The 12600-nt window shown below is 44.2% G+C and overlaps 1 protein-coding gene across 9 annotated transcripts in view; it reads left to right on the plus strand.

Annotated features, from left to right (window-relative positions):
* The window catches only part of LOC121569141 (microtubule-associated protein 4), a 143914-nt gene that overhangs the window by 100802 nt on the left and 30512 nt on the right, over nt 1-12600 (plus strand). Inside the window, exon 1 of one of the 9 annotated variants that reach the window (XM_041879818.2) lies at nt 4977-6544. The exons of 7 other annotated variants lie outside the window; for them this stretch is intronic. In XM_041879818.2, the coding sequence (XP_041735752.2) occupies nt 5251-6544 (1294 nt within the window). In that variant the 5' untranslated portion in view covers nt 4977-5250. Of the gene's footprint in view, nt 1-4976; nt 6545-12600 lie in introns of those variants that run through there. One more of the 9 variants, XM_041879819.2, reaches the window with a different exon arrangement.

Below are 12600 nucleotides of genomic sequence, written 5' to 3' on the forward strand. Positions count from 1 at the left end.
GAAGCAGAAGCAGCTTATGTAACATGGCCTCATTAGTGCTGGGGGACTAGATGACTGGTAAAGGCGTGTGTTTCTGTGTGTTGGTGTCGGTTGGTGTGTGTGTTTCTGTGTGTTGGTGTCGGTTGGTGTGTGTGTTTCTGTGTGTTGGTGTCGGTTGGTGTGTGTGTTTCTGTGGACAATACATCTATTTTTGTGCTGAAGCCACAGAAGCTTCACACAGACCAAAGATGTACATTTGTCAGAGCTTGTTGCCCATCACATTTTTTCCTGCATTGCTAAACGCTGGGTTGAACTGAAAAAAAAGACAAGTCACACACTTTTTATATGCTTAATGGGTAAATCTAACTAATGTTTCGGCATGCAGTGCCTTCTTAAGGGTTGCGCTGGGCTTAACATCAAAGAATGTTCTCTGTCTTGTCCTGTCATGGTTCACATTGACAGTCAGTCAGGAGATGAGAGTTTGACTTCATGTTCATTGTAGCCCAGAGTAAACCTTCACTCTGGCTGAGAGGGCTGGTAATTCATTTTGACTGGCCTCCTCAGCTGCCGCTTAGAGGGAATGTTTTGGGCGGGAACGGCCGTGTCCTGGGGCCTGGTGTTTGACTGTGGTTCAGAACACGCCCGTCTCTACACCCCACTGACAGCCATACAGCCCCCCTTCAAAGCTCCAAGACAGTCACTTTGGCTGTCACTGTCCTTCTGTGGCGCGACTGACAGACTGATTACTGTCAAAACTAACTGACTGGTATGTATCAAATGTACATATTAAACCAGGATGTGGACTGAGAATGTTTCTACTGTACTCCAGTTTCAAATTTTGCCTTTAGTAATGCAGCAGAATCTGGGTGAGACTGAACCAGAATGGACCTCAAGGCGATTCAGGGTTGAGAGAGTAAAGTCAGGTCAGAGTGCGTGTACTCCCTCGTTGCTGTTAAGGTCTTGAGGGCTCGCCTGTGGAGAGTTGAGGCCAGGCAAAGGCTTCACACAGACTGTGTGTGTGTGTTTGTGTGTGTCAGGAGTTCATCTCTTCTCGAGTGTGGTTTTTCTCTCCACTGCTCAGCTCCTTTTTCTCTGAGTGACAAGATCAGGGATGACGGGCAACTACGGTGCTTTTGGGAGGCAGTGGTTTTCATCCATCTGACATCCCTCTATCACTACCGCTCTCCTTCCTACCCTCCTCTACTCTCCTACTGTGCTCTGTGAATGGGCTGACTGTGACTCTCTGTGTTATCTTTACACAAACAATCCCCTTCTCACACACAGACAGATACAGTTGAAGTTGGAAGTTTACATACACTTAGGTTGGTTTTTCAACCACTCCACAAATGTCTTGTTAACAAACTATAGTTTTGGCAAGTCGGTTAGGACATCTACTTTGTGCATGACACAAGTAATTTTTCCAACAATTGTTTACAGACAGATTATTTCACTTATAATTCACTGTATCACAATTCCAGTGAGGCAGAAGTTTACATACTAAGATGACTGTGCCTTTAAACAGCTTGGAAAATTCCAGAAAATGATGTCATGGCTTTAGAAGCTTCTGATAGGCTAATTGACATCATTTGAGTCAATTGGGGGTGTACCTGTGGATGTATTTCAAGGCCTACCTTCAAACTCAGTGCCTCTATGCTTGACATCATGGGAAAATCTAAAGAAATCAGCCAAGACCTCAGAAAAAAAACTGTAGACCTCCACAAGTCTGGTTCATCCTTGGGAGCAATTTCCAAATGCCTGAAGGTACCACGTTCATCTGTACAAACAATAGTACGCAACTATAAACACCATGGGACCACGCAGCCGTCATACCGCTCAGGAAGGAGACGCATTCTGTCTCCTAGAGATGAATGTACTTTGGTGCGAAAAGTGCAAATCAATCCCAGAACAACAGCAAAGGACATTGTGAAGATGCTGTAGGACACAGGTATAAAAGTATCTACAGGTAAAAGTCAGTAAATTAGAATATTTTGAAAAACTTGATTTATTTCAGTAATTGCATTCAAAAGGTGTAACTTGTACATTATATTTATTCATTGCACACAGACTGATGCATTCAAATGTTTATTTCATTTAATTTTGATGATTTGAAGTGGCAACAAATGAAAATCCAAAATTCCGTGTGTCACAAAATTAGAATATTGTGTAAGGGTTACATTTTGAAGACACCTGGTGCCACAAACTAATCGGCTGATTAACTCAAAACACCTGCAAAGGGCTTTAAATGGTCTCTCAGTCCAGTTCTGAAGCCTACACAAACATGGGGAAGACTTCAGATTTGACAGCTGTCCAAAAGGCGACCATCGACACATTGCACAAGGAGGGAAAGACACAAAAGGTTATTGCAGAAGAGGCTGGCTGTTCTCAGAGCTCTGTGTCCAAACACATTAATAGAGAGGCAAAGGGAAGGAAAAACTGTGGTCAGAAAAAAGTGTACAAGCGATAGGGATCACCGCGCCCTAGTCAAGATTGTGAAAAAAACCCATTCAAAAATGTGGGGGAGATTCACAAGGAGTGGACAGCTGCTGGAGTCAGGGCTTCAAGATCCACCACCAAGAGACGCTTGAAAGACATGGGTTTCAACTGCCGCATACCTCGTGTCAAGCCACTGTTGACCAAGAAACAGCGAAAAGCGTCTCACCTGGGCTAAGGGAAAAAAAGAGCTGGACTGCTGCTGAGTGGTCTAAAGTCATGTTTTCTGACGAAAGCAAATTTTGCATTTCCTTTGGAAATCGAGGTCCCAGAGTCTGGAGGAAGACAGGAGAGGCACAGGATCCACGTTGCCTGAAGTCTAGTGTAAAGTTTCCACCATCAGTGATGGTTTGGGGTGCCATGTCATCTGCTGGTGTCGGTCCACTCTGTTTCCTGAGATCCAGGGTCAACGCAGCCGTCTACCAGCAAGTTTTAGAGCACTTCATGCTTCCTGCTGCTGACCTGCTCTATGGAGATGGAGATTTCAGGTTCCAACAGGACTTGGCGCCTGCACACAGCGCAAAATCTACCCGTGCCTGGTTTACGGACCATGGTATTTCTGTTCTAAATTGGCCAGCCAACTCCCTGACCTTAGCCCCATAGGAAATCTGTGGGGTATTGTGAAAAGGAAGATGCAGAATGCCAGACCCAACAACGCAGAAGAGTTGAAGGCCACTATCAGAGCAACCTGGGCTCTCATAACACCTGAGCAGTGCCAGAAACTCATCGACTCCATGCCACGCCGCATTAATGCAGTAATTGAGGCAAAAGGAGCTCCAACCAAGTATTGAGTATTGTACATGCTCATATTTTTCATTTTCATACTTTTCAGTTGGCCAACATTTCAAAAAATCCCTTTTTTGTATTAGCCTTAAGTAATATTCTAATTTTGTGACACACGGAATTTTGGATTTTCATTTGTTGCCACTTCAAATCATCAAAATTAAATGAAATAAACATTTGAATGCATCAGTCTGTGTGCAATGAATAAATATAATGTACAAGTTACACCTTTTGAATGCAATTACTGAAATAAATCAAGTTTTTCAAAATATTCTAATTTACTGACTTTTACCTGTATATCCACAGTAAAACGAGTCCTATATCGACATAACCTGAAAGGCTGCTCAGCAAGGAAGAAGCCACTGCTCCAAAACCGGCATAAAAAAGCCAGACTACGGTTTGCAACTGCACATGGGGACAAAGATCGTACCTTTTGGAGAAATGTCCTCTGGTCTGATGAAGCAAAAATAGAACTGTTTGGCCATAATGACCATCGATATGTTTGGAGGAAAAAGGGGGTACTTGCAAGCCGAAGACCACCATCCCAACCGTGAAGCACGGGGGTGGCAAAATCATGCTGTGGGGGTGCTTTCCTGCAGGAGGGACTGGTGCACTTCACAAAATAGATGGCATCATGAGGAAGGAAAATTATATGGATATATTGAAGCAACATCTCAAGACATCAGTCAGGAAGTTAAAGCTTGGTCGCAAATGTGTCTTCCAAATGGACAATGACCCCAAGCATACTTCCAAAGTTGTGGCAAAATGGCTTAAGGACAACAAAGTCAAGGTAGTGGAGTGGCCATCACAAAGCCCTGACCTCAATCCTATAGAAAATGTGTGGGCAGAACTGAAAAAGCGTGTGCGAGCAAGGAGGCCTACAAACCTGACTCAGTTACACCAGCTCTGTCAGGAGGAATGGGCCAAAATTCACCCAACTTATTGTGGGAAGCTTATGGAAGGCTACCCAAAATGTTTGACCCAAGTTAAACAATTTAAAGGCAATGCTACCGAATACTAATTGAGTGTATGTAAACTTCTGACCCACTGGGAATGTGATTAAATAAATAAATAAAAGCTGAAATAAATCATTCTCTCTACTATTATTCTGACATTTCACATTCTTAAAATAAAGTGGTGATCCTAACTGACCTAAGACAGTGAATTTTTACTAGGATTAAATGTCAGGAATTGTGAAAAACTGAGTTTAAATGTATTTGGCTAAGATGTATGTAAACTTCCGACTTTACATACACCATCTCTCTCAAATTCTCTCACACACACTCTGCAGAATAAGGGCAAGCACAGTGCCCTCAACAAAGGAATTAACACAATTAACGAAGAAGCCAGGCTCTAGACCTTGGCACAACTGGACAGAGGCCTCTGCCAGGGTACACTACTGGCTGTCTGGCTCAGAGACACACAGTGTGTGAGAGCTTCAGAGAAAGGTAAACAGAGTGAATGTGTGAAGAGAGAGAGAGAGAGAGAGAGAGAGAGAGAGAGAGAGAGAGAGAGAGAGAGAGAGAGAGAGAGAGAGAGAGAGAGAGAGAGAGAGAGAGAGAGAGAGAGAGAGAGAGAGAGAGAGAGAGAGAGAGAGAGAGAGAGAGAGAGAGAGAGAGAGAGAGAGAGAGAGAGAGAGAGAGAGAGAGAGAGGTGAATTGGCAGAAGCGAATGAGCAGCCACACACTCAAGTCACATGACCAAGAGTCATGCAAAAGGCTGACAGCGAGTGAGAGGGAGGAGGGAGAGAGAAAGAGGAGCACATCCAGTTCACAGTGCTTCTTGGTCAATTGAGAGCGAAGAGGCACACAGAGAGAGAGAGAGAGAGGCTACACCACACGCTCGCCTTCATCACTGGCCCAACCGCAGCCGAGACAGACCCCACCTGTGCATCCTAACCAGAAGGAACAACAGAACACACACAGGGGAACAACAACAACCAGAGCACAGAGAATCGTAGCCTGAGGAAAAAAGCGAGAGTGAGAAAGGAGGGAAAGGATGTCTTCTCTCTCCAACCAGCAGCCTGGCTCTCCATTCTCGGAGTACAGTGAGCTGTGTAAGGTCCCCTCCATGGCCCCCGCCACAGCCCCCCAGGCTTGGGACTGGCAGCATGGAGACATGGGGCCTCCCAGGAGCCTCGGTGGGGCCCCGGGACTCACCGACGAGGACAAGCTGTGCTTCTTCAACCCGCCATCAGGTGGTGGCATGGATGCGGATCTCAAGGTACCTGGCAGAGGGGGCTTTCAGGGGTTAGGCAGTGCTGGGGAGAGCCCAGAAAGCCAAGTGTCGTCCTCCCCCTCCCCCCTGAGCTGTGGGAACAATGGGGTCCTACCTCCCCCCGTACCTGGTTTCCCAGCCCGACGCATAGAGCTACCCTCACCCTCTAGCCCGCCCAAACCAGCCCCAGCCAGCACCGGAGCATTGAACCCTGGATTCTCAGAGTCCAGCCCCAAGACCCTTCCACCCCAGAATACTGCCACCCCTAATTACTGCGTCATCGGTGTTGTCAATGACAACTACCTGGAGAGGGGGGACGAGGACAGCGCATCAGCACTAGTCGGCCTCCAAATGGCAGAGGGGTCCTCGGAGGAGGAGGAGGAAGAGGTGGAGCTCGAGCCGTGTTTCATGGGGCGTGCTGACCAGCAGCGGAAGGCCCTGCGGCGGGCCATGTCCGAGTGCTCCCACCTCTCGGTACCCTCTAGCCTGGAGCTGCCCGACCATTACCCTGGAGCTGGGCTGGACGAGCTAACATCGCCCATGGGCGGCCCGCGCCGCTCCTGCCACTCCACCATGAAGCGCTCACTGACTGTTTCGGACGACCAGCTACCCCCCACTCTGTTCGCTGCAGGCGCCACCCGCTCCGACCTGAGGCAGGACCAGGAGCCCACCCTACACTTCTCACCCTTCCCCCCAATGAGAGACTGTGGGGGAAGCGCTCCTCTTTCGCCTCTAGAGGGCATCATGGAGGGGCCCTGGGCAGACAAGAACCAGGACGTGCTGCTGCCTGTCCCCCTCAGCAGCCAGGCCTTCAACGGGATGGGCATCGGCCCGGGCATGGACACAAACCCAGGCACCGGCTTTGGCACGGGTATGGGTACCAACCTCAACACTGACTTTGGAGCAGACGCGGGTACCAACTCAGGCACCAGCTTTGGTGCTGGTATGGGTAGCAACCCAGACACTTGCTTTGGAGCAGGCATGGGCACCGGCTTTGGAGCAGGTATGAGTACCAACTCGGGCACTGGCTTTGGAGAAGGCATGGTTACTACCAACCCTTTCACCACAATGGAGGGTAGGTAATGGTGATGCTATCTGGCCTCTACTAGCGCTGCCCTCTGGCAATGGCCTCCTCAAATGGCCTGCAGACGGCCCAGATTGTGTGTAGGGGGGAAGATGTTGCATCACACTGTCTGATTTACAACTGAGCTGCTACCACCAGTCTGAGGTGCCAGTCAAGTAGTGTGAAGAGTAGGGGAAGGTGTGATTGATGGCATAGTACAGTATATGTACAGTACAGTGCAGCCTTGTGTGTGTGTTTGCTTGCAGGTGTATGTGTAGTAGGCGTGTACTTGTCACTTTGCATGCGATTTGCTAAGCGTGTTGCATGTGGATGTACTATATCTAGGCGACCGTCAGCAGACTGTGGAAATGTGGGACTGGGTCATGCTGCCGACACAGCTCATTACCACAGCAGAGTCCAGAGCTAGACTTGGCCTCTCTCGCTCTCGCTACCAACACACTCATTAGTCCCCTAGGAGGAGTGGGGGAGAGGCAGAGCCAAGATGGCCTCGGTCACATCCGATAACTCCTGCCCCTTAGCCGAACAGGGTCACTGGAGATGTAATGACCGCCGCTCCCTCTCTCTCTCTCTGTGTGTGCCAGCAATCTGCCTCGTGGACGCTGGATCATTAAAGGGCCAGCGTCCTTTATTTTTTGGGAATCGTACGATGTCGGAGAGCTCAGAATGAGAGTGTGTGAACTGGCCAGAGTGAGTGTGTGTTAGTGTGTGAGTGTGCGACTATGTGTGAGCATGCACTGGCTTGACAAGGTCATTCAAAGGCAGTTTACACGGGTAAAGAGTATTTATGTGGAGCTTGCACATTAATGAATCCACACACATGTCGGCCGGCTAGCTCTGTTCAGGCATTCGCCTTGGCTCCCCAACGGCAGTGTAGGAAATATCGATAAGCAGATTTGACTCCAGAGGGGAGAGAGAGCGATACACAGAGAGACATAGAGAGAGAGAGAAAAATAGTCTGTCCCAGTATAAGAATCTGCCTGAATGTATTTGTACTGGCTCCCTCGGTTCCATCTATCCATCCCCGGTTCCATCTTTCTCGCTCTCTCTGTCTCCTGTTTAGAGAGAGGGATTAGGAGACAATGGTGGAGAAGAGATGCAGCGTGGAGAGACAAAGGAACTCGTACATAAACAAGCTTTGAATTATTTGAGTGTATTTCTTCATGGTTTGGAGTCATAGTGGGATGTTTCCCCCCAGAACGAAACAGATAATTGTCACACAATATTGCTCTCATTATCTCCTACTAAGCAGAAGAATGAATGTGGCCTGTAATGAGTGCTCTGTAGTAATGACTCTGGGCTTTGTTGGGCTATTTCTGCTCCTGTTTGTGTTTCTTATTGTTTGCACAAATGTGCAATACTGTGTGTGTATATATGGCAAATAGAAATCCTATATGGATGGTGTTAAAAGATAGATGGGAGGTGTTGAATGGAATTGAAGGATGGGACTAATAACAACTAACAACAAACAATAACAAGATAACTAATAATGTAGGCACGCTGTGTCCATAATAAGTGTATGGGTTGTAGGTTGGGAGCTTTTGTGAAGGAGCACAGTTAGAGAGATATGGCAAATAGAAGCAAACCGGATGGACATCATGAAAATGATCGGAGAGGTTGAGAGTAGAAGAAGTTCAGGAGAAAGAACAAACAAAATATAATTACTGTAAAATTGACTGTGTCCATAAAATGTAGATAGTGGGTATGGGCTGGAAGTAGAGGCCTAGGCGTTGTTGTTCACTAGTTTACTCCAAGTGGGGAAAGGGTGGCGGGTTTGGAAAGTAATAAAGGGGAATATATATATATTTTTAAAGGATATGTATGTGTGTATATGTGTGTGTATGTATGTATGTACAGTATGTATGTATGTATGTATGTATGGGTTATATATATATATAAACATGGGGGATTGGAAGTGATGCAGACAATTACATTGATGGAAGTTACAATCTATCTGCAATATTAAGCTGATCTATTAACACACTTGCAGTTTGGGCAAGCTTTTTCAATAGGCCTAGAGTTAAAGCAGCAAATGCATAAAGGTGATATGTATAGATCAATAATTGTCTAATTATGCTGAAAATATTTTCTGATATTGTGACACGCACACATACAAACGTTTGTCTCAGTGTTCCTATGTGGCTCTCTCTTTGTGCGCATGTACACCACCGTTCAAAAGTTTGGGGTCACTTAGAAATGTCCTTGTTTTGGAAAGAAAAGCAAATGTTTTTGTCCATTTAAAAGAACATCAAATTGATCAGAAATACAGTGTAGACATTGTTAATGTTGTAAATGGCTATTGTAGCTGGAAACAGCTGATTTTTTATGGAATATCTACATAGCCGTACAGAGGCCCATTATCAGCAACCATCAGTCCTGTGTTCCAATGGCACATTGTGTTTGCTAATCCAAGTTTATCATTTTAAAAAGCTAATTGATCATTAGAAAACCCTTTTGCAAGTATGTTAGCACAGCTGAAAACTGTTGTGCTGATTAAAGAAGCAATACAACTGGCCTTCTTGAGACTAGTTGAGTATCTGGAGCATCAGCAATTGTGGGTTCGATTACAGAATCAAAATGGCCAGAAACAAATAATTTTCTTCTGAACCTCGTCAGTCAATTCTTGTTCTGAGAAATGAAGGCTATTCCATGCGAGAAATTGCCAAGAAACTGAAGATCTTGTACAACGCTGTGTACTACTCCCTTCACAGAACAGCGCAAACTTGCTCTAACCAGAATAGAAAGAGGAGTGGGAGGCTCCAGAGCATTTCTGATCAATTTGATGTTATTTTAATGGACAAAAAAAATGATTTTCTTTCTAAAACAAGGACATTTCTAAGTGACCCCAAACGTTTGAACGGTAGTTTATATGTCTCTGTGAGTGAGTGAGCGGTGTGGAAGCTTGTGCTTAAGAAGCCTGTTACCCAGGGCGACATAGAGATGTAGAACCCTCCAGATCTCATCAGCACAGCTCAAGTGGTTTTTTTCCTCTCCATGCTTAATCGGATCCACTCTACTGTATATGATCATGCCGTTACCAAGGACACAATACACTACTGTATGAAAGGGGAGGGGATGAAGGTTCAGGTCTGGATGTGGTGGATACTTTAGGCTCATATATTAGCAACACTTTGCTGACCTCCGTCACATACCTAGTAGATTAGAAAATCCCTCTGCAATGACCTGTCTTGCCGTTAAGGCTGCGGTGCGGTAATTGCGTTGTGTATGTGTGTGTCAGAGAGAGAAATAAATCCAATCCAGAGAGGACCCAGTAAGTGTTGCCATGGTGAATGTGGATCGTCCTTCTGTGTATACAGTGCCTTGCAAAAGTATTCATCGCCCTTGGCGTTTTTCCTATTTTGTTGCATTACAGCCTGTAATTTAAATAGATTTTTATTTGGATTTCATGTAATGGACATACACAAAATAGTCCAAATTGGTGAAGTGAAATGAAAAAAATTACTTATTCTAAAGAATAAATAACGGAAAAGTGGTGCGTGCATATGTATTCACCCCCTTTGCTATGAAGCCCCTAAATAAGATCTGGTGCAACCAATTAGTTGTTAAATAAAGTTAAATAAAGTCCACCTGTGTGCAATCTAAGTGTCACATGATCTGTCACATGATCTCAGTATTTTTTTAATTTATTTTTTAAATCTTTATTTTAACAGGGAAAAACAGACTGAGACCTGGATCTCTTTTACGGCTGTGCCCTGTGTAAACATGTTGACATGTACAGTTTTAGACATACAGACAAGAACATTTCAAACATTAAAAAAAAAACACAATTCAACAGAAACAATCACAGACAACATCATATTGATCCTCCATAACATTTTTTAAATGGGCAAGGGACACCAGAGTGTCTAACTTAAGTTGGATCTGCAGTTTGTTCCATAAATAAGGTGCAAAGGAACTGAAGGCAGTCCTACCCAACTCTGTGGAGACCACAGAAGTCTCTAATGTAATCCACATCTGTGATCTGGTTTTAAAATTAGTATATCTAGTGGAAATTAATGATGATATATATGGAGGTAGTTTTAAAAGAAGTGCTTTATAAATAAACAAGAGAGCATGTTGCTCTCGCCTCACAGATAGAGAGGCCCAACCCACATGTTGATATAGGATACAGTGATGAGTTTTGTAACTATCACCCGTGATAAACCTGAGTGCACAATGGTAAATAGCATCCAGTGGTTTTAATGTGTTTGCCGATGCATGCATATAGATAATATCACCATAATCTAAAACGGGCATAAAAGTAGCCTGCACAATTTGTTTTCTATTTACGGAGGACAGACAAGCCCTGTTTCTGTAAAGGAACCCTATCTTGAATTTGAGCTTTTTTCCCAATTCAGTAACAGGTTTTTTTAAAGAAAGCCTATCATCTAACCATACCCCTAAGTATTTATATGCAGAGACCTGTTTGATTTGAGTACCATCCAAGCTAGTGATTATAAAAGTGTTTCTAATTGAGAGTTTAGACCTAGAAAAAAACATGACATTTGTTTTCTTAGCGTTTTAAACAAGTTTAAGCTGTAAAAGAGATCCCTGTAGTATCCTAAAATCAGACTCCAACTGCATTAAAGCTTGGTCCGCTGTTGGAGCAATAGAGTACATCACTGTGTCATCTGCATATACATGTAATTTACAATATCTGACATCATCACCAATGTTGTTTATATAAAGTGAGAACAATAGTGGGCCAATTATTGAACCCTGAGGGACCCCTTTAAGTAACTGTAAGGGGTCAGACTTGAACCCGTCGACCATGACGGCCTGAGTTCTATCTTTAAAATAGTCATAAAACCATCGACAGGCATCAGTGCCCAGTCCTATAGATGACAGCTTACTCAAAAGGATAGCATGGTCTACAGTGTCAAAAGCTTTTGACAAATCTACAAACAACGCAGCACAGTGCTTTCTATCATCTAAGGCATTTGCAATATCATTTACAACAAGCATAGTGGCCGATGTGGTACTGTGTTTAGATCTAAAACCAGATTGATTGGGGCTAAAAATACTGTTAACAGAAAGAAAAGATTGTAACTGTTTGTTGACTATAGATTCTCTGATCTTTGCCAGACAAGGGAGCCTATGGGTCGATAGTTATCCAAATCACTACCGTCACCTCCCTTATGTAATGGCAGAACAAAAGCTGCTTTCCACACCTTAGGGATATTTCCTGTGCTTAATGTTAGATTACAAATGTGTGTCACTGAACCAGCAATGATAGGTGCAGCACACTTAAGTAAGTACGGGTCTAAATTGTCAGCGCCTAAGGATTTCTTAGTATCAATGGCACACAGGGCAGCTAGAACCTCTGCTTCAGTTATTTTCTGGAAACTAAAAACAGGGTTACCATTTTTCAGAGTAACAGTTCAAAAGCAAGACGAAAAATCAACTAACTGGCCAGTACCACAATGGCCACTTTTCTTTTCAAATAAAAAACCAGCAGAGATTAAATGCTTATTAAAAGCATCACAAATATCATTTTTTTCACTTAGAATACAGGAGTCTGAGATAATTTGCTTAGGAAGAGAAACAGCAGAATTCCCCCGTTTCAGTGAATTAACGGTTTTCCAGAATTTTGCAGGATCTCCTGCAGAATCTGTCATAGCATTAAGGAAGTAATTTGATTTTGCCTTTTTGACAGCTGCAGTACATTTATTTCTCAATTGCCTAAAAAACAGCCAATCAGCTGGAGAACCTGTTTTCCTCGCCAAGGCCCAGCCCCCTTCTTTTGCAGAAAAAGACCTGACAATTCAGGAGAGAACCAAGAACTGGTTCGGTTTCTTACTCTGTGATTCTTAAGCGGGGCATGTTTATCAGACATAGAGGTAACAATAGAATAGAAAAAAGCAAGGGCTAAAGCTGGGTCCAGAAAGCAGCAAGTGGATAAAAGCTCAGAGTGATATAAGTCAAGGATAAAAGCTTGCTGTGAGAAATGTTTATAATTTCTCTTAGAGATTATACAGGGATCAGAGTGTTTCAGCCTGGTATCTCTAATGCAAGCAATAGAGCAGTGGTCACTGATATAATTTGAAAAA

This window comes from Coregonus clupeaformis, chromosome 7, assembly GCF_020615455.1.
Source record: "Coregonus clupeaformis isolate EN_2021a chromosome 7, ASM2061545v1, whole genome shotgun sequence".
Taxonomy (NCBI): Eukaryota; Metazoa; Chordata; class Actinopteri; order Salmoniformes; family Salmonidae; genus Coregonus; species Coregonus clupeaformis.